At 38.8% G+C, this 23,790-nt stretch overlaps 1 protein-coding gene across 9 annotated transcripts in view; it reads right to left on the bottom strand.

Moving 5' to 3' along the window:
- Positions 1-23,790, bottom strand: part of Tanc2 (tetratricopeptide repeat, ankyrin repeat and coiled-coil containing 2) — a 311,247-nt gene that overhangs the window by 215,276 nt on the left and 72,181 nt on the right. For 8 of the 9 annotated variants that reach the window (XM_027427849.2, XM_027427850.2, XM_027427851.2 and 5 more), the window contains one exon: positions 12,647-12,718. The exons of the other annotated variant lie outside the window; for it this stretch is intronic. In XM_027427849.2, the coding sequence (XP_027283650.1) occupies positions 12,647-12,718 (72 nt within the window). The remainder of the gene's footprint in view (positions 1-12,646; positions 12,719-23,790) is intronic. 9 annotated transcript variants of the gene reach the window in all.

Genomic DNA, 23,790 nt, shown 5'->3' with positions numbered 1-23,790 from the left:
GCCCCTGAAGAGGCTGAGGCTGGAGGATCAAGACCTCTAGGCTAACCTAGACCACAAAGTAAGATTCTGACTCAAAATTTTTTTTTATTATTTTCCTCTATAAAATGTTAAAATTGCTTTATTCTAGTTAATGTCTATGTCCACATACTACAGCGATTCTTCGAATATCAAGTAAGCCTCAGTTAGCTACTCACACGAAATAGGAAGGGATTAAAAGGCTGAATGGGAGCCTGGATAGCTGTAGTAATTTTATCTGGGCTGTTTAGGAATCTCTGATGACTACATTAGCGTATCTTTCTTTTTAATTAGGTTTCTCAGAAAAGATGTCCCCAGTCTCCTGCCTAAAGGCCCAATGTTACCAATATTCTGAGAGCCCAGTGAGATAAACAAAAGAAAAATACCTGGGGTCCAATTTCTATATTAGCATAGGACTCCTTCCCTCAACTGTGTTTGATTTCTTTCAGACTGAAGGGTCTATAAAGAATAAATTTTGAGCTTTGCCAGCATCGTAAGTGGATATAAGAGCCTCTGATGAGGGCTAGTTAAGTTTTAAGATGACATCCCTGAAACCCAACACTTTTCCATCTGACTAACCAAATCCCCCTTTCACTCGCATCTCTAACATGCTGTCAGTCTTAAACTTTGTGAGACTTGTAGAGGATGGATCACTTGGCTTTGTTTATTTCTACTGCTACTGAAGTTAGGGTTCAGTTTTCAGTGATGAATCACATCTCCGGGTCCTAACAATATATGGAGGCTGTCTCATTTCTAATCCCCTGTACTGATCTTTCAATAGATTTCTGGGATGAACAAAAGTAGAAGGGCAGACTCACCCATCCTTTATTCTGATAATACTTCATCTCCTGCAATCCCTGGAAATTGGGATCAGGTAGTTACACTCTGAATCCTAGAAATAACTAATTTTATTGCTTAAGGTTCATCTTTTATTATTAAAATTCAATTTGTTCTTACAGATTTGAAAACTATTGTAATTGACAAATCTCAGAGAAAATAATTTCATGTACCTATATCCATGATATATAATAAAACATTCCTTCCAATTTTTATTGTTTAATATCAGTTTTATACATTAGGATATTTCATTAAATATCTAGTCACCTTGGTTGGCTAGTCATATTTAAGAAGAGAGGAGTAATAACTATTATTATAGTTTCACACTAATTTTCTTGTTAGGGTTTTCACATACATGTTCTCATTATGTAGCAATATATTGAGAGAGTAAGAGTGAAAGAGCAAATAAATCCCTAACATTTCCCATATTATGGATCATTTAAGAATGATTAAGTTTTGCTAGTTTAGTTAAAACTTCAAAAATAGCCATGGTGTTTTGTAACAGGCCTCCAAACCTTAGCATAATTAACACCAATATAGACATATTTATTATTCAGGTCATAAAACTCAGCATGGAGATGGTAATGCCTGACAAAATGAAAACAAAGACCTAATCCATCAAACCCATAGTTTTGGGAAAGTCTCTAAATGTACTAACCTTGCATTTTGACTTCTACAGTTCTGCTTCTGGCTAACTTTTCTTGCTAACTGAAGTATGCCAACCCAGCATACAGTTTTTGTGCTTAAAAGCTCACCCTGAGAAAGGTTTGGGGTTAGACTAGGATACCAAATATATTCCCAGTGTAGTCACTGGCTAGCTAACTAATGAAAGTTTTCTATGCTTAAACCCATCCCAGTACTGTTCTGTGGTAAATACCCCACAAAATTTTCTGAAACATAAAATTTTATACAAAACAAAACAGTGTAACTATAAAATCTAGAAGAACATGTTTGGGTGAAAGGGTATAGAATTATGGAGTAAATGGTCCCGGAGCTTTTACAGGATCAACACACCAATATAGCCATTATTTGTATTTTCAGTTCTCATACTTTTGATGATCACTTCACTTACTTAACACCATTTATTTAGACATTTATTTCTAACAATATATTTCAGATATTTACTCTTACCACTGAGAATATAGCATTAACCAAAGTAACCCAAATGCTGTTATTATGGAACATTTATTTTATTTTAAAGAAAGAATATAAACAGAATAAATACAAAGATGATAAGTACTGAAGAAAAAGAAATGAGTGGATGACACTTATCCAATTTTGAATGAATTAGGAAAGACATCAGAAATGTCAAAGGTATGGATTGCCTTTACATGTTCATTTCAGAGAGTTAACAATGTACTGCATTCAACCTGTCTGCCCAGCCAGAGCTCTCACATCCTTCTTCAGGACCCAGTCTGGTAAGTCTCCCCAAACTACATCCAGCATCCATGTTTTGTCTGGCCATCTTATTGTGGTGGTTTGATGATTAAGAATGGTCACCATAGGATCATATATTTGAATGCTTGGCCATTAGGGAGTGGCACTACTTGAGAGGGGTTAGGAGGAAGTATGTCTCTGGGGGTTGAAGCTTCAGAAGCCAAAGCCAGGCCTAGTGGTGTTTTCTCTCTCTTCTGCTGTCTACAGATCGAGATGTAGAACTCTTAGCTACTTCTCCAGCACTATGTTTGCTGGAGCACCACCATGCTACTTGCCATGCATGATGACAATGAACTAAACCTCTGAAACTGTGAGCCAGCCTTAATTAAATGCTTTCCTTCCTAAAAGTTGCTGTGGTCATGGTGACTCATCACAGCAATAGAACACTGACTAAGACAACTACCTACGTTGTAACCAACCTCTAGGCTTCTTCTAGGACCTCCTTATCCACCCATAGGTCCCTCTTATGCCATATACAACTTTTCCACCTAGCCAGATCCACCCCCACACTCCAGGATTAGAGCAGGAGGCACATCCTGTACACCAGCCCAATCCCCTCTGTCCACCTGATTTCATTACACCCAATCCATTTCCAACACTTAGACTCAACCTACCTACACATTCTCTCTTCTAACCCAACCTGTTCTATCCGTATCAGACTTAGAATTATCAAAGCAGTCCATATCAGATCTCATTGCAAATATAATGGACCAAGTCAGTTCTACAGTTCTGTAGAAATGTTTGTTAATGTGAATTACTTAATGAACATGGGTACATAGAATTTAAAACAAAAATCATAAACTTCATCAAAGAATTCAGGACTTTAAAGAAGACACAGGAAACTGCTCAATGACATTAAAGAAAACAACTTAAGAATAAACACTTAAATGACAACCAGGAAAACACAAATATAAGACTGATGGCAATGAAGAAAACAATCTATGACTTGAAAACAGAATTCAATAGGAGGCAGAAACATACAAGGACTCAAGCTAAAAAGGGCCATAGACTATCTGTGGATGCCGGGAGTCTAGGCCCCAACCTGTGGCCAGGTGGTGTCTGAGGGCCATGCTGCCCCCAGAGCCATGATGATCTGGGTGGCCTGTGCTGTCACACAGGGCCATGGTGTCATATGGGCCCTGACTGCTGCCATGGGCCATGTCTGGGTCTGTGGCCCAGCAGCAGCCAGGATCTGGGTTGATGTCCATGGCATCTGTTGCCATCAAGGGCTAAGCAGATGCCCAGGGTCTGGATAGTTACCTGAGACCATTTTGGTGTCTAAGGCCTTGCTGTCACTGGGGTTATACTGATATGGGTGGCCCACACTGCCACCAGAACCATGGTGATGTCTGGAGCCCGAGCTGTTGTGGAGGGCATGTCTGGGTCCATGTTCCTGCTGCAGCTGGAGTCTGTGATGATGTCCATATCCTGTGTTACCACAGGGGTAATACCAACTATTCGAGTTGAAATCCCAGGGCCTACGCTGAGCCAGCTCTGCCCCTCACTGGCCCTGGGATAGCTGGCCCTGACCCTCACTGAACACTACAGCAGGAGAGCTGCCCCACACCCACACGTGGGAGAGATGGCTTCACTCCTTACCATAGGTGTGGGAGTGCTGCTGACCCTGATGGCATGGGACTAGGATATCTGGCTCTCCCCTCACCTGAGCTCTGAACAATCAGCTCAGCTAAAAAACAGACCTACATCCTGGGCCTTGGGTTGACCCACCCTAACATCTACCCCATGTGTGATCTGCTGGAGTGCGTGAAGTGACTCAGGGGAAGGGACTCAAGGCAAAAACAGGATATAGGAGATGAGTTTCTAGGAGGGTCCAGTGTTGATGATATATTGCAATGAACATTTTGTTGGTGGGGCCAAACCAAAGCACCAAAGCACCCAGTGCCACTAGGAGAAATGAAGAGGAGCTGGAAAGATGGACAATGAGGTGGGTATTTTTTTGTTTGCTTGCTTATTTGTTTGTTTTGTTTTTAATTAAATGGGGGGCATGCTGCAGAGGTGAGGGGCAGATATGGAAGGACGGTGAGGTGAGCACGTTTGGGTTGCATGATGTGAAATTCCCAAAGAATCAATAAAGAATTATGCTTTAAAAAACAAAACAAAACTGGGCCACCAAGAAGGAGAATCACCCTTTTGTATTGTCAGTCACGGTTGTCCAAGAGACTACCAAACTGTTATAGTCTATTGCTGTTACTCTTGTTTGCCTAACCACCCCTAGATCGAGAAGCTAAGTCCTTATTGCGGAAGATACCGTACACTTCAGGCAGACACAGAGTCCAAAGGCCCCTTAGCTGGAACTGACTTAAACGCTTCCTACCTTAGGAAGCATTCATGGTGCCAGAAGGTGCCACATAAGTTTCCAAAGAAGGGAAGCAACTAACAGTTTTACCCAGATATGACACCTATGAACCACAATCAGTATGACACAATAACCCTAAGGGTGCAGTACTGGCAAGCATACCTTGGCGACGACCAACAGGTCTCTAATTGGTTTTAAGATCCACTCACCAAGAGGGAAGTTATACTTGATACTAGAAATCTCCCGAACTACCCAGAGCTAGTGCAGTCATAGATCTTGGAGGAGAACCTATAATACACCTACAATTTAGGCATAAAGTTTTTTTAAAGGTAGATAGATAATACTATGATTACTAAACCAGCATAATCTCTAACTACACTCTAAATATTTGTCCTTATTCCCATATATAAATACAGTCCTCATCTCTCATCAAGGAAACTTCTGGTTGCAACAGATGGAGACCATTACAGAAAACCACAACTGATCACAATGTAATTATAGAGCCCAGTCCTGATAAATACATCCACAAACAATTGCCACACTTAAGACTCAGGAAACATTTCAGAAGAAAGGGTGGAAAATGGCAAGATCCTGAGGATCACTAAGTTCACTGTGAGACTGTATCTCCTGATACTGTCAAAAGCTATATTCATAAAGCTTCACCAACATGACTGCCTAAACATGAGCTAAACAAGGACAACAACAACAATAGACATGCCAAGTGGATGAGAGGAAGACCACTTTATCTCTACACTACACAAAGAACTACAGACAACTAAAGAATGTTGAGAATGGGATATAGTCTACTTCAAGGAAGAGCATACCAGTTGGTTCAGTCCTGAAAACACACATACAAGTAAAATTATACAGACTAAACAGTTTTAAACACACACACATATATATGTGTGTGTATATATATATATATATATATATATATATATATTTAAATAAGGGTGGGTTTAGAAGAAGGAAAGGGAAGGAGGAAATGATATAACCAATTATAATAAAAAACTGAATAGTAGCCAGATAAAAAAATTAATAAAAAGCAAAAAAAAGCAAAAAACCAAAACAAAAACCACAAAACCAACTTAAACAGAAAAGGGAAATAAGGCCACCGGGCTGACCCCTACCGAGTGTAACCTCTGCTCCTGTCCTATTCCTACACAACTTCCCATTCACCCCAGATGTCTCTGGGCCTGCACCTGCTTAGAGTGGACCTGCCCAGGCAAGGAGGAGCTCCGAGTCTGGAAACACCTCACTCTTCCTCCGCCTTTCTATCGCCGGCCCCACCCTTACCTAGTGAGAAGACTACTAGAAGAGGCAAGACCACCCAGAGCTGCAGACATTGAAGTCTTGGCCCACACACACCACCGGGTGACAAGAGGAGATAGAGAGACCCCACCTGTGCCCACTGGAAGAAGACATGGGAAGAAGACTGAATAAGAACACACTCAACAACAGAAAGACCAATATGACACCACCAGAATCTAGGGACCCTACACTAGCAAGATCTGAAAAGCCCAACACAGATGATGAAGAAGAGATGGACCTCAAAAAATTACCTTAGGAAGATGATAGAGACCTTTAAAGAGGAAACAAGAAAATACCTTAAAGATATAGAAGAAAAAACAAGCAAAAAACTACATGAAGTGGAGGAAAAGACAAACCAAAAAATTCAAGAAATAAACAAATCTCTTAAAGAATCTAAAGACAGCCAAGAAAAAACAATCAAATAAGTGAAGGAAGCACTGGAAACAGTTCAAGGCATGAAAGCTGAAATAGAAACAATAAAGAAAACAGAATGAGGCCATGCTGGAAATAGAAAGGGTGGATAAACGATCAGGAACTAAAAATGTGAGTATAACCAATAGTATTCAAGAGATGGAAGAGAGAATCTCAGTTGTTGAAGACTCTCTAGAGGATATACAGTCATGGACCAAAGAAAATTTCAAGTCCAACAAATCCCTAACACAAAATATCCAGGAAATATAGGACACTGTGAAAAGGCTGAACCTAAGAATAATAGGTATAGAAGAAGGCAAAGAAATACAGCTCAGAGGTACAGAAAACATATTCAATAAAATCACAGAAGAAAACTTTCCCAACCTACAGAAGGATATGCCTATGAAAGTACAAGAAGCTTACAGAACACCAAACAGACTGGACCACAAAAAGAAGTCCCCTCGATACATAATAATCAAAACACCAAATCTACAGAATAAAGAGAAAATATTAAGAACAGCAAAGGAAAAAGGCCAAGTAACATATAAAGGCAGACCTATCCGAATCACACCCGACTTCTCAATGGAAACTTTGAAAACCAGAAAGTCCTGGCTTTCACTAATGGAGCATGGATGCCAACCCAGACTACTGTCCCCAGCAAAACTTGCAATCACCATAGATGGAGAAAACAAGATATTCCATGACAAAACCAGACTTAAACAATACATATCCACAAAACCAGCACTACAGAAAATTCTGGAAGGAAAACTCCAACCCAACAAAGATAACTACACTCACAAAAACATAGGCAATAGATAATCCAATTTTACCAAACATGAAAAGAAACAGGAGGGCGAAATCCACACACAATGACACCAGCAATAATAAATCCCAAACAAACAAGAACAATCAATCAATGGACATTAATATCCCTCAATGTCAATGGTCTTAGCCTGCCTATAAAAAGATACAGGCTAACAGAATGGATACAAAGACAGAATCCATCCTTCTGCCTTATACAAGAAACACACCTCAACTTCAAAAACAGGCGTTACCTCAGAGTAAAGGGTTGGGAAAAGATTTTCCAATCAAATGGGCCCAAGAAACAAGCTGATGTAGCAATCCTAATTATCTAACAAATTAGACTTCAAACTAAAATCAATCAAAAGAGATGAAGAAGGGCATTTCATACTCATCAGAGGAAAAGTCCATCAAGATGAAGTCTCAATCCTGAATATTTATGCCCCAAATACGAAGGCACCCACATTTGTAAAAGAAACATTACTAAAACTCAAACTACACATAAAACCACACACACTTATTAGTAGGAGACTTCGACACCCCGCTTTCATTACTAGATAGGACAACCAGACAGAAACTTAACAAAGAAACAAAGGATCTAACAGAAGTTATGACACAACTGGGTTTAACAGATATCTATAGAACATTCCATCTAAACACAAAAGAATATACCATCTTCTCAGCGCCACATGGCACCTTCTCTAAAATTGACCACATAGCTGGCAACAAAGCAAACCTCCACAGATACAAAAGAATTGAAATAACCCCCTGTATCTTATCAGATCACCATGCTTTAAAGTTAGAATTCAACAGCAATACAAATTGCAGAAAACCTACAAACTCATGGAAATTGAATAACACCCAATTGCACCATTCCTGGGTTGAGGAAGAAATAAAAAAAGAAATTAAAGACTTCCTAGAATTTAATGAGAATGTAGACACAACATACCCAAACTTATGGGACACTCTGAAAGCAGTGCTAAGAGGAAAGTTCATAGCACTAAGTGCCCACATGAAGAAACTGGAGATTAGTCACACTAGAGAATTGACAGAACAACTGAAAGTTTTAGAGCAAAAAGAAGCAAACTCACCAAGGAGGAGTAGACACCAGGAAATAATCAAACTGAGGACTGAAATCAATAAAGTAGAAACTAGGAAAACATTACAAAGAATCAATGAAACAAAGAGTTGGTTCTTTGAGAAGATCAGCAATATAGACAAACCTCTAGCCAAACTAACCAAAAGGCAGAGAGAGAGCACGCTAATTAACAAAATCAGAAACAAAAAGGGAGATATAACAACAGACACTGAGGAAATCCAGAGAATCATCAGGTCACACTTTGAAAACCTGTACTCCACAAAATTAAAAAATCTAAAGGAAATGGACAATTTTCTGGGTAGATATCACTTACCAAAATTAAGCCAAGAACAGATAAGCAGTTTAAATCAACCTATAACCCCTAATGAAATAGAAGCAGTCATCAAAAGCCTCCCAACCAAAAAAAGCCCAGGGCCAGATAGCTTCACTGCAGAATTCTACCAGAAATTCAAACAAGAGCTAATACCAGTACTTCACAAGTTGTTCCACACAGTAGAAGCAGAAGGGACATTGCCAAACTCTTTTTTACAAGGCTACAATCACTTAGATACCCAAGCCACACAAAGATATAACTAAAAAAGAGAACTACAGACCAATATCCCTCATGAACATAGATGCAAAAATACTCAACAAAATATTGGCAAATTGAATCCAAGAAACATCAGGAAAAACATCAACTATGATCAAGTAGGCTTCATCCCAGGGATACAAGGATGGTTCAACATACGAAAATCCATCAATGTAATCCACCATATAAACAAACTGAAAAAGAAAAACTACATGATCATCTCACTAGATGCTGAAAAAGCCTTTGACAAAATCCAACATCCCTTCATGATAAAGACTTGGAGAGAACAGGAATAACAGGAACATATCTAAACATGATAAAAGCAATATACACCAAACTAATAGCCAACATCAAACTAAAGGGAGTGAAACTCAAAGTGATTCTACCAAAATCAGAAACAAGACAAGGCTGTCCACTCTCTCCATATCTCTTCAATATTGTACTTGAAGTTTTAGCTAGAGCAATAAGACAAGAAAAGGAGATCAAAGGGATACAAATTGAAAAGGAAGAAGTCAAACTTTCACTATTTGCAGATGATATGATAGTCTACATAAGTGACCCGAAAAACTCTATCAGGGAATTCCTACAGCTGATAAACATCTTCAGCAAAGTAGCAGGATATAAAATTAACTCAAAAAAATCAGTAAGCCTACTATATAGAGATGATAAATGCAATGAGAAAGAAATCAGAGAAAACATCACCCTTTACAATATCCACAAGCAACATAAAATATCTTGGGGTAACACTAACCAAAAATGTGAAAGACCTGTACAGTAAGAACTTTGAGTATTTAAAGAAAGAAGTTAAAGAAGATACCAGAAAATGGAAAGATCTCCCATGCTCTTGGATAGGTATAATCAACATAGTAAAAATGGCAATCTCGCCAAAAGTAATCTACAGATTCAATGCAATCCCCATCAAAATCCCAACACAGTTCTTCACAGACCTTGAAAGAACAATACTCAATTTTATATGGAAGAACAAAAAACCCAGGATAGCCAAATCAACTCTGTACAATAAAGGGTCTTCTGGAGGCATCAACATCCCTGACTTCAAGCTCTATTATAGAGTTCTGAAAACAGCTTGGTATTGGTAGATAGACCAATGGAATCCAATTGAAAACCCTGATATTAACACACACACACCTACGAACACCTTATTTTTGGCAAAGATGCTAAATCTATACAATGGAAAAAAGATAGCATCTACAACAAATGATGCTGGCACAACTGGATTCGGACATGCAGAAGATTGCAGATAGATCCATATCTGTCACCATGCACAAAACTTAAGTGCAAATGGATCAAAGATCTCAACATAAATCCAGCCACACTGAATCTTCTAGAAGAGAAAGTGGGAGATACCCTTGAACGAATTGGCACAGGAGACCGCTTCCTGAACATTACACCAGTAGCACAGACATTAAGATTTGCAATTAATGAATGGGACCTTCTGAAACTGAGAAGCTTCTGTAAGGCAAAGGACACAGTCAGTAAGACAAAACAACAGCCCACAGAATGGGAAAAGATCCACACCAACCCCACATATGACAGAAGGCTTATGTCTAAAATATACAATGAACTCAAGAAGCTAGCCACCAAAACACCAAACAATGAAATTAAAAAGTGGGGTGCAGAACTAAATAGAGAATTCTCAACAGAGGAATCTGAAACGGCTGAAAGACACTTAAGAAAGTGCTCAAAATTCTTGGCCATCAGAGAAATACAACTCAAAACAACTCTGAGATACCATCTTACACTGGCCAGAATGGCTAAAATCAAAAACACCAATGACAATCTATGCTGGAGAGGATGTGGAGAAAAAAGGAGCACTCCTCCATTGCTGGTGGGAGTGCAAACTTATAAGACTACTTTGGAAATCAATATGGCAGTTGCTCAGAAAAATGGGTATCAGTCTACCTCAAGATCCAGCAATTCCCCTCTTGGGCATTTATCCAAATAATGCACGTTCTTATAACAAGGACATATGTTCAACCATGTTCATAGCAGCATTGTAATAGCCAGAACCTAGAAGCAACCTAAATGCCCCTCAACTGAAGAATGGATAGAGAAAATGTACATTTATACAATGGAGTACTACTCAGCAGAAAAAAACAATGGAATATTGGAATTCAAAGGCAAATGGATGGAACTAGAAGAAACCATCCTGAGTGAGGTAACCCAGTCATAAACATGGTATGTACTCACTCATATATGAATTTTAGACATAGAGCAAAGGATTACCAGCCTACAATCCTCTTCACCAAAGAAACTAGGAAACACGAAAGGACTCTAATGGAAAAATGCATGGACCCTGAGAATGGGAAGGGGCAGAATCTCCTGAGCTAATTGGGAGCATGAGGGTAGGGGAGAGGGAGCTGCCAGAATGAGAGGAGGAGAAAAGGAGAGGAGAGGAGGAAATGGAGTAGCAGAAATGTTGAGCTGAGGTTAGAACAGAGGAGAGCAGGATGAGAGATACCATATCAGAGGGAACCATTATAGGTCCGAGGACAGATCTGGCACTAGGGAAATTTCCAGAGATCTACAAGGATGACACGAACTGACAATCTAGGCAATGGTGGAGAGGATAACCTAAATGCCCTTCCCCTATGATGAGACTGATGACTACTTTTTATGCCATCCTAGAGCCCTTATCCAGTGGCTGACGGAAGCAAAGGCAGACACCCACAGATATACACTGAACTGAACTCTGGAACCTAGTTGTAGAGAGGGAGGAATGAAGATCAAAGGGGTCAGTACCAGGCTGGTGAAACCCACAGAAATAGTTGGCCTGAACAAGGGGGAGCACACTGACCCCAGACTGCTGTCTGGGAGGCTGATCCAGACCCCTGAACATGGATGTCAATGAAGAGGCCTCTGCACTCTAGGGGGCCCCTGGTAGTGGATTAGTATTTTTCCCTGGTGTAAGAAGGGACTTTGAGAGCCCATCCCATGTCTCGGTCTGGACACATGGGGAGGGCCTAGGCCCAGCCCAGGATGATGTGTTGGACTTTGGGGAGCCCCCATCGAGGACCCTACCCAGCCTGGGGAGTGGAGGGTAGATGGGGTGGGGGACAGGTGGGAAGTTGGGGGGGGAGGGTTTTGGGGAGGGGAGGGACAGGGAGAAGGGATTGACATATGAAGCAAGCTTGTTCCTAATTTGAACTAATAAAAAAAATTACAAAAAAAAGAAAAGGGAAATAATCAGGAAGATTCTAAAAGAATACAGCAATTTTACCATTTCTTCTCAGACAGTTATGATAACAAATATTATATTGATAAAAACTTTAAATCCAGTATGTGGGGACTGAAATTGTAGCTCAGTTGGGAGACTATTAGCCTAACATTCATGAAGTCCTGGGTACAATCCCTGTACCATATAAACTGGATGTGGTACCAGCACACCTGTAATGTAACTTAGGAAGAGGCCAGAGAACCAGAAGTTCAAGGTCAGCCTCAGTTACATAGTTGGTCAGCCTGAGCTACATGAGACTGAGTTATAAAAAAGGAGGGAGGGAGGGAAAAAGGAATAGTGGATGGGAGGGAGGGAGAGACAGACGCAGGAGGAAGGGAGGAAGAGAAGGAGAGAGGAAAGGAAAGACCAGCATGTGATTATATGCTAACAAATGATGGTGTTAAAATTTTACTTTGATACTTTCCGAAAGTTGTATCTAGATATTTATCATTAATGTTGGGAAAAATTAAGTCTTAATATCATTTTTAAATTGACACAAGGCCCCATTGGATTATATCAATAAACTCTAAATGAGAAATTACAATACCTAAACAGACACAGCAAAATCCCAGTCCCCAAATATGAAGGAACAGCTGACACAGAAAAAAATTTTACCTTGCCCAGAGCGGCTTTGGCGAGAATCTACACTCGACTGTCTTCGATCCGGTGGTTCCTCGCTTCCTCCATCTGCATTAAGTTAAAAACAGCATGAACAGATAATGAGTTTGACTTAACTGGGGTGACATCTGTATCATAAAACTACTATGTGTTTCACTTATTTTCATTTCTGATAATTCGGATCATTAAAATATTTGAGGATTTCCCTACGTAAACCAATGACTATTGTCCTCATTCTTGTAGGGAGAAATTTATAAAAACTCAATGGAGGTATAAGTGCTTCTTCTTCTCCACCATACATACACATGGAGGAATGAAGGAATTTTACTGATTCCAAAGTTCATTCACAGCACTGTGGCTTAGAAGCCCTGACCTAAAACAATGACTAAATGATGTCAAATAATTTCAAAGACTGTATATACTTCTTTCCACAATTTTTCAAAAGCTACAACAAATTTACATTCATAAATAATTCCATTTTGTTATATAGAAACAAAATAACTCACCACAAAGCACAAAAATGAAATTAAGAGATTAAGAATTCCATAAAGCATATATAAAATTAAATCAAGCGGCTTAAAGTCTAGGCTTGGTGGCACATGTCTATACTGCCAGGACTCAGGAGGCTGGTGCAGAGGGGATGTAGAGTGAGTAATTGTTTCAGGTTAACCTGAATATAGAGTACCAAGTTAGCTTGAGTTTACCAGCAAACAACCAAATCAAGACTAAATAAGCTAAAGCTTTAACATAGTGATCTAAACTTACAAACTTCTTTTCACTTCAAGCAAATCTAAAATGTACTAAAGATTCAGCAGCTTACTTTATTTTAAGCAACCACTTATTTCAAACTTAATAGGAATAAGAAGTAACAACTATAAGCAGGTTTAAAAAGTATTGCCCCCCCCCGCCCCCCCCCATGTGCTCTAGGGATAAAATTCAGGTTCTTGTGCTTGTAAGGCAAGCATCTTGCTGACTGAGCTATCTCCCCAGCCCTGCTTTAACTTACTCTTCTCAGCTAAATAAAATAATCAAGGCTGGGTCGAAAATGCTCTTCTCATCTAGTCTATCCTTTTGTGAGTATTTCCCTAGCTTAAGTGTCTCTGCTGAGCTTTAGCCCCATGTAACTGATGTTGTCCCTTGCATCTCTATCTGGAAGGTGACCAGGCATCTAAAACACCACATAGTCAGGACCACATCCTGGAACTCTTCCCACATTTCTTCATGTCCCTGTTTGACCAAGTGCTACCACCAGCTATAGCTAGGTAGACCAGAACGAAGACTCACCATGGCCTTTTCTTTTGCCTTACCCTTCAAATTGAATGTACACCCTCTCCTTGCTTTTACTCCACTATCCTCTTAGATTATTATAAACGCTTCCTTACTGGTCTATCTGCCATTTGGACTTTACCTGGTGCAGAGTTCCTAAAATGATTTCTTCATCTGAGCTTCCATGTTCTCTACTCTCCATCCTAACTGAAAAGCTTAACATGTATGCATGTCTGCCTCTTATTTTAAGATGCAATATTGCAGTAGCTGGGCATGGTGGTGTATGCCTTTAATCACAGCATTTGGGAAGCAGAAGCAGGAGGATCTCTGAGTTTAAGGCCAGTCTAGTCTACAAAAAGAGTTCCAGAACATCCAGGTCTATATAGAGAGACCTTGTCTCAACAAAAACCTAAAACCTCCTGAAAACCAAAACCAAGACCCTCTCCACCCAGCTTTATCCTGTCATGCTCTGCAGTACTCTCTTTACTTCAGCCCTGTGGTGATATACTATTTATGATTTATTAAAGCTTGCCTGAGGATTCAAAACGCAAAGTCAGCCACAAGCCACAGAAACCAAGTACACACCTTTAATCCCAGCAGCGAGAAGCTAGGAGGTGGTGCTACATATCCTTAAGCCTAGGACTCAGGATTAAGAGGTAGACAGATCTCTGTGAGTCCAAGGCCACCCAGATCGACACAAGATTGATCCAGTCCTAAAGAGAAGCAGCTCACACAAAGATGATCTCAGCACCTGGGGTCACACACCTTTAATCCCAGCATTAGGGAGGTATGTAAGACAGGAACAAGGTCTTAGTATCAGGCAATCGTTCTCTAGCCACATTGAGGATAGGCATTCATTCTCTAGTCACATTGAGGACAGGAAGCATTCAGTCTCAAGATTCTCCAGCCATGCTGAGGAGAGACAGCAGGATCAGCCCTTTCAGTCTGAGGCAGTGGTAAGAGCTAGTGGCTGGCTATTTGCTTTTCTGATCTTCAGCTTGAAGTTTGAACCCCAATATCAGTCGCTAAGTCTTTTATTTTTCATGTTACACAGGCCCTATGTTTTCTTTAGATCTTTCTTCTTACTGTTCTTCCTCTCACCAATTGCCCTGGCTCAGAATGTCATTTCTCTTGTAAACCTCTCCTTCCTTGTAATATTAGTTCTACTGTATCTTATTTAGGGCTATTTGCCTTGACATCTTTGAGCAGGGCAAATCTTTACCACATGACCCTGGATAGGTCTCTTTCATCAACTGAGTACAACTACAATCTTAAAAGGCATTACTCTTGCTCTGACATCTATTCTATTTCCTTCCGTCCTACAGAGCTTGTCTTAACATTTACCTCTTTTTAACTACATGACCTATTTTTTAAATAGAAATAGTTTTTATGATATATTTACAGGTTGGGCGGTAGTGGCACACACCTTTAATACCAGCACTTGGGAGACAGAGGCAGGTAGATCTCAGTGAGTTCAAGGCCACCTGATCTGCAAAGTGAGTTCCAGGACAACCAGGGCTACACAGAGAAACTTTGTCTCAAAAAAACAAACAAAAGAAAAACAAAACCAAAAAAACAAAAAGTATATTTACCTTATATAAGACTTAATAGCAATTAAATTCATATATATATATAAAGCACATCAACTTTTGTTCTTTTGCAGAGGACTTATACCTAGTAGGTACCATGAGGATCAGCATCACTTAATTGATTTTATAAATATGGTAATCATAAATACTGAAAATATTCATATCTGAGTAAATTATGAACTTCACAACTTAAAGCAGTATACTGTTAGTAAGATTTTTAAAATCAGCAAATCGAAAGATGTTTCAATAGAAAGATTTATTCTTGTCAGTGTGCAAATATTTTTATTTTTAATAGTCATCACAAAAACAAGCAAATATTTTTAAAATGAAAAAATTTCAAATATTTTTGGGTTTTCCCTATTATATAAGTTACCTGAAATACCTGATAGACAGGCTACAAAAACAAAATGCTACTTGAAATACAAGGTTAAGAATCTTTGCTTTAACATAATAGGCCAAAAGTTTTAAAGCAAAAAGGTCCCTCTACATTATTATTCAAGAATGAGGTATTAGCCTCCATTGAAATTAAAATTCAAGTTCTTCACAGTTCTGGGAACTGCTATACTGGTAGCAAATGAATGAAAGTCAACAATGTTTCTTCCCAGCATTAGACCTTTCATGTTACAATAACAACCTGCTAGGCAAAAGGCGCTTACCACTGCAAGAATGCCACAACCATCCTGGGAGTAACCAGGCAATTTCTGACTGGATCTGAGACCCATTCTGAAAGAGGGAATTCATGTGCTGACCTGGCCAAATGCCCATGGCTGGGTAAGTTCTATACACTAGGGGAAATTTACAGCTATTGTTTTGCTAAATGAAAATAGCTGACAACCTCTTCAATATTTGTGTTTATGTTCATAGACTAATGCTGTCTTTAGCCTTAATCAAAGAAGTTTCTCTTTACAGCAAACTGCACTTAGAGCAGATCAAGGGACTAAAAACAAGTGATTGTTGCACGCTCGGTATTGAATAGGCACCCATCCAAGGCCCAGGGAACAGAGGGGGCAGAAAGCATGCAGGACCTAAACACCAGCGAGAGGACCATGAAATACTCTGTGAAGGGCACAATAGCAAAGGCATGACTAACCCTCTTAACATTGGTGCTACCTGTAAAAGGCTGCACAAGACTGAGACAGGAAAAAAATGTCAGTTAATAGATGAGGGAGTAGCAAATGTGTTCCCACCTTATTTGGAAAACTAAAAGCAGTCAAGGGCTGCTGGATGAGAGGAAGGAAGGCACTGTCTTCAGTAATGTGGCCCTTGGTTAGCTATTCATGCTCCAGGGCAACAGCCTCACACCTGTGACCCACATGAGTGGCCCTGGTTGGTTAAATCAGGTCACAAAGCAAAATAAAAACAAAACAAAAATTAAAAGTGGGATAGGGGTTTGGTGGGAAGAAGGTGAAGTACTGATGGGGGCTGGTGGGGGGAGAATAGAAAGGATGAAAAGATGAGTATGTTATATACATATGAATTTTCAAAGGATAAATTAATTTAAAAACTAAAGAGAATCTTCAAAAATTCTAATTATTTTTAAGGAAATGTGCATGTTTATATCCTTTTAACTCCATATTCCAAATAAACAATTTTACAGATTTTTTTATAAGGCTTGATATTTCATTTTATTTATTTTGTATATTTGAGACAGGGTTTCTCTGTATAGCTCTGGCTGTCCTGGACCTCACTTCGTAGACCAAGTTGTCCTGAAACTCAAGAGATCTGCCTGTCTCTGAGTGCTGAGATTAAAGGCTGTGCCACCACACCTGGCAAAGCCTGATATTTTAACTGACCAACTCAAAGTTAGAATTGGTTGTTGTTTTTTAATCCCGTAGTAATTCTTCCACCTGAATTAATATCCATATGTCCCAAAATCTTACAGACTTCTGTTTAACTTGTATTTCTCTTATTGATAGTAAATAAGGCTGGGATGATGGCTAAGAGGATAAGGTACTTGTTGCACTAGAATAAGGACCTGAATCCTCAGAACCCATATAAAAGCCTGGTACGTGCCTATTAACTGTAGCAGTTAGCCTATTGTAACTGTAGCCTATTAACTGGGCAGAGGCATGTAAAACCTGAGGGTTCAGTCATCAGCCAATCTAGCTCAAACAGTAAGTTTCCAGTTAAACTGGACACCCTGTTGTATAAAAAGGTAGAAAAGCAATTAAGGAAGATGTCTCAATGTTTGGTTTCTTCACAGGCATAGATGAGGGCTCAGAGTATGTGTGTGCCCATGTGTATCATTCTTTTCTAAAAGTAATATATTCTCTTCTAAAAGCAACAACCTAAAAAATAAATTAATTAATAAAAAAACTAGTGAAATTGAATGTATTTCACTGGCCATTTTGTGGTTGTGCAATCTTGTTTATGTCTTATTTTTGCTACTTTGTGTGTGAGAAGCAAAAAGGTAGGGATATTGGTATTATTAAGTTCAAGCAGGCTGGACGCCTTGTGCATTCTCAATGAAACACTATTGCTGAATGGCATCCCCAGTCCACTACCATATCCTCTAATCTTTGTAATCATTGCAACTGCCATTTTATTTTCTCAGATTGATTTCTAGACCTTTGTATTTGGTTTTTAACAGACTGATTAATTAGTAATGACTGGATATAAATTTCTTTCACATTTTTCTGTTTAAAGTTCAGTGAGTTTCTTTTTATAAGTATGGTAGATATTCTGCCATTGTTTAAATACTATTTTATCATCACAGTTCTATTTTTCTTCTTCTTGAGCTCCAATGGCACAGATGTCAACCTTTTGTTTCTGTACTACACATCTTCTGAAGCTCCCTATTTGTTTGCTTGTTTCTCTTTAGATTTGATAATTTGGGAGGGTTTGTTTAGATTTTGATCCTTTGTATTTACAACACAAGTTTCAAGGTCATAGATTCTTGGTCTGTCTCCATTCAGTTAATGAGCCTACCAAGTATACTTTTTCTTTGGTTATATTTTAGTTCTGAAATTCCTATTAGATTCCTTTTTGTGTCTCCTATTTTCTCACTAAACATTTTATCTATTCATTTTGAGAAGGTTCATATAACTGCTGTTGAAACATTTTTTATAACAGACATCCTTGTCCAGTAATTTCACTGACTCAGTCTGATACTAATATCTCTTATCTTTTCCCTTGCAAACTGGCATTTCCCAGTTCTCTGTATATGTAATTTGTTATTCTTAGTGGGTAGTTTTACATCATACCTGAACTTTCTCAATATTTTAAATTATGAATCTTCAAGTCTGATTTAATCTACTTGGAAATGTCAGCTCCATTTCTGAAAGCTATTATTCACAGTTCTAGTCTCATCTAGCTTGTGTGTATGCCACCCAGAGGTTGGTCTGTGCTCTGCTCAGAGATCTCTTAGATCAATCCTGAAAAGTTTTTGGTATGATAATTACGGTCAGGTTCACCCTGTAAAGCTCAGATGTGAACCCTGAGCTTCATATCCTGAGGTATCCTTTTCTACAATCTTTTCAGGATTTTCCAGTTTCCTGGTACTCCTGGAAAATGGGCTATAGTAACAGCTCCACTATAGAGAAGGCTCTGCTCTCAGAATTTCGTCTTGTGTGGGTTCCCACTGTCGTTAACAAGGTAGGGGGATATGGCAAGAAGAGAAACCATGGGAGGCTAGGGAGGACTTCTACATGATCTGTCTCAGTGTGAGTACTCTTTTCCCTTCCTCAAATCAGAACTAGAAAGTTCCTATTGAAGATGTCTCTGTCTGTATCCTGGTGTTGTTTAGTTGCAGTAAGCTCTAATTAGCAGATACCACAAGAAAAGAAAATCTTAAACTCATGAATGGTTCAGATTTCCCCACAATTTTTTCCATTGTTCCTTCCATTTCAGCACTCTAAGAGTTACTCCATGCACTGTGTCCAGGATAGCTGCACTCATAATGGGAAAGACAAGTTAAACTGTGGTGACCCCCATCTCATATGGACCTGGATCTTGCCTCTACTTCCTATTATGATGGTGCCAATCTTTTTATTGTGTGTTCTAAACACAAACCCTTTGTTTATGGCAGGGCAAGAATTTGTCTACCTGTCTCTATCACCTGTCCTTATTTATCAAATTTCCAGACCATTCTAATAGACCAATTCAATACAGACTCAGGCTCCAGGAACACTTTAGAAGACCTTCTAAGTAAGCCCTTGTAGACTAAGAAACCTGGCCCACTCACCTGCTGATTTAAATATCCAGCAACCTGCTAGAGAATCTAGCAGTAAGCCTACCTATCCATAGATACAGCAGATGGCCTGTCCAAAATCTCTGCACGAGTTAAACAGTAAAGAACTTTACCAGCAAAAGCCAATCTATAAAGAGCAGAATAGGTACAAACTTTTTAAACATTTAGACACCAATACAAGGCGATTAATGGGCATGAGTGGGGTGCATACCACCAAAGGAACAGAGTTTTAAAACATCCTAAACAAAAAGAAATCTTTGAACTACTTGATCACGACTTTTGAAATAATAATCATAAAAAAGTTCAGCGAGTTACAAGAAAACACAGACAACAAAATGAAACCAGGAAAACAAAACATGAACAAAATGAGAAATTAACAAGAAGATAGGGAGCAAAAAAAAGGAGTCACACATGAGGCAGGCACAGTATTACATACCTCTAAAGCCATCATTTGGTAGGAAGAGGAGGAAGGATCCCAAGAGTTTGAAAGCAACCTGGGACATACAGTGAAAAGCTGTCTCAAAATAAATTAAGTTGAACTAATTAGCACAACTATTGAACTCAAAATTATCACGAAGCATATTCAATCAAAGAAGAGAAAGAATCAGCGAGTACCCAGGTTAGCCTAATAAACACTGAGTGGGAAAGGCCTCCAGGACTCAAGGAGTATTACAAAGCAGACCAATGTACATGGTAAGAGTATACAGAATAAGAAGTGAAAAGAGTTCTGTGATATTAATAAGATGGGAAATTAAAGAGAAAACCTATTTAAAGAAATAATAATAGAAAAAATTCCATTATCTACAGAAATAAGCATTCAGATCCATGAAGTGAAAAAAATCCAATATAAAGACACCTTTACCATGGGCAGTGGTGGCGCATGCCTTTAATCCCAGCATTCAAGAGGCAGAGGCAGCTGGATCTACGAGTTTGATGCCAGCCTGGTCTACAGAGTGAGTTCCAGGACAGCCAGAGCCACACAATGAAACCCTGTCTTGAAACTTGCTGCCCCCTCCCAAAAGATACCTTTACCAAGACATACTATAATTATATTCTCAAAGTCAAAGACAAAGAACTTTTTATTTGTATTTTGCTTTTCTTGTTGCTTGTTTTGGTTATGATGTAGGCCACCATGAGTCACTGTATTTCTGTTTTGTTTTGAAGACAGTGTCTACATAGTCCAGGCTGGCCTTGAATCCTTCATACCATCATAACCAAGGGAACATCTGTCAATGATTTCTTGATAAAAATCTCATAGACAGAGACACTAACTAGCACGATATGTCCAAAGTCCTAAAGAAAACAAACTGCTAACCAAGAATACTTTCTGAAGCAAAGCTGTCCTTCAGGAATGAAGGAGAGAGAAAAAATTTCCCAGACAAACAAAAGCTGTTCATCACCACTACACCTACCTTACAAGAAATAAGGGTAATTCATCAAATTGAAATGAGAACGTGTTAATTAAACAGCAGAAAAACAAAGGTATAAGTCTATAAAAGTTAGAAGATAGTCAAATTCAGAACACACTGATTCTGTAAGGATGGTAGATAAGTAATTTTTAATTGTAGTACAAACGTTAAGATACAAAAGTTTTTAAAAGTATTTGGTCATCATACTTTGAAAACAGCTGCCTGGAAATTAAAGCCAGCATTTTAGCAGTAAGTTCCCACTGAGGATATATCCACATTCATATGATTTATATATTATTGATAAATTGACTGTAAAAATTAATAGTAGTTACAACAATGTTAGTGAATGTTTACACAGTTGTAAACTATGGTATTAGTAAGTTGAGAAATTAAAGTATATAGTCTTTATGTGTTTGAAGTTAACCAGCTTAAAATAGACTAAAGATACTTAATGGTAACCAAAAAGAGAAGAAAAAGTAGTAAGTAAACACATAACAGAAAGAAATCAAAGACTATCAAAAGAAAATAATAATATTAATAAAATATAAAAGAAGGTAGCAATAAAAAAGGAACAAAGGCACTACAAAATGACAATAGCAGTCAATTCATTACCTATCAACAGCTATGTAAATTTTAACTCTCCAATCAACAGACAAAAAATAGTTAATTAGGGGAAAAAGATCTAACTGTATGCTGCCTGAAGAGAAACTCACTTCAACTGTAAGGACACATATAAGTTGAAAGTGAAGGAATGGAAAACTGTGTGTAAACAGTAATCAAAGAAAGCAGGGGTGGCTACTCTTAGAATACATGGCTTATTGGGTATACTTACAGAGACCTGGTATAGGGTTGCTTGATGGTAACCCAGAGGCAGGCACACTGAAAAGTCTTTACTCAGTATGTATGAAGGCATTTTACAGTCACAACAGGCATTTTTTTTTAATTGGCTGGATGTTAGTCTGATACAACTGACAACAGCTAGTTGTATGAGACAGAATACACTTTAGACATTCTGGAAAACAGTATGAAAGTTCCTTAAAACTTAACTGTACTTCCATATGATCTAGCAATCCCAGTTTGGGGTATACCATAGGAAATTAAACCAATATATCCATATATATGTAGTTAAATGTTCACTGCAGCATTATCTGTGTAAGATACAGAATCAACTAAAGTGCCGATGGATGGATGAATGGGTGGATGGATGCATGCATATAAAAAATTACAAAGCACTACTACTACTGTCATCTGCAACAAACATGGACACATTATGCTAACTAAATTAAATCAGACCCAGAATGAAAAATACTATATAATATCACTGAAAAAATAGAATTGTGGTTGTCAAGGAGTCAGTGAAATAGGGACACATGCTCAAACAGTTTAAGGTTCCAGGGTTAGACACAAGAATATGATACTATGGTATATATTTTTTGGATTTCATCTGTAGTTCCTGGTATGCAATTCCCTCTCCAAGGTAGACCACAGAAATACTTTTTCTCAGAATATGATAAGCAGAATCTAACACCCCCCCACACACACACAGTCTCTGACCTGCTTTTATCTCATTGTAAATCACAAGACTCTCCTCAGTCTAGAGCAGTGGTTCTCATCTGTGGGTCATTACCCCTTTCACAACAGTTGCACATCAGATATATACTGTATGACTCATAACTGTAGCAAAATTACAGTTATGAACTGGCAACGAAATAATTTTATGGCTGGAGGGGGTCACTGCAGCATGAACTATATTAAAGAGTCACAGCATTAGGAAAGTTGAGAATCCTTGGGGTAGAGTAATTCTACTTCATATTCTGGAGGAAGCGTAGGTGTTTAGAGCCCAAAAACCTGCTGAAGCAGACAGGACTTGCTGGATTTCCCTTCCATGTCTATCAGCTTTAGAATACATCCCAGTCTATTAGCAGCAACTCACATTTTGACATGGTTGTCCATGCTTCTGTCAAGTCTGTGTCATGCAGTCTTCATAAAGCACACAAATGACAGGGTTCGGAGAGCACATGGAAGTTCCCAGAGGGCAATATACAATGAGAGGGCAAAGAAGCTTCATACCCCTTCCACTATATACATCTATTCATCTCTATCATTTGTGATATCATTTATAATAAACTAGTAAACATAGCTATTCCTCCAATGTCGGTAAACAATATTCATGCTAATTACTCAAATCCAAAGAGAGTAATCGGGAAATGCCAATTTATAACCAGTTAAAGAAGAGCACAGATGATATGAAATCTGTGACTAGCAACTGAAGTGGCAGACCCTGGAAGATATCTGAAGGACAGAACCAACCACCTATGGGACGATGCCATATCTAAGTCCATACTTTGAGAACTGAGTAAGATTCCCAAACCTTCTGGGGTCACACAAGTATTCTGTTGACTGTGTTATGAAAATAGAAGAAAATCACTTTGAAGATATATCCCCAGGCCCTGGTGTTGGTGGTGCACACCTTTAATCCCAGCACTTGGGAGGCAGAGGGAGGAGAATCTCTGTGAGTTCGAGGCTAGCCTGGTCTACAGAGTGAGTTCCAGGACAGGCTCCAAAGCAATGCAGAGAAACCTTGCTTCCAAAAACCAACAAATACATATCTTCTCCTGGCCCCACCTCTCAAAATATCCTAATGCAAGACAAAGGGACAATTCTTATTCTAAGCCATACCACATAGAA

This window comes from Cricetulus griseus, chromosome 7, assembly GCF_003668045.3.
Source record: "Cricetulus griseus strain 17A/GY chromosome 7, alternate assembly CriGri-PICRH-1.0, whole genome shotgun sequence".
NCBI lineage: Eukaryota > Metazoa > Chordata > Mammalia > Rodentia > Cricetidae > Cricetulus > Cricetulus griseus.
Note: the sequence above shows the minus strand (reverse complement) of the source record. Positions and strands in the feature narration are given on the sequence as shown.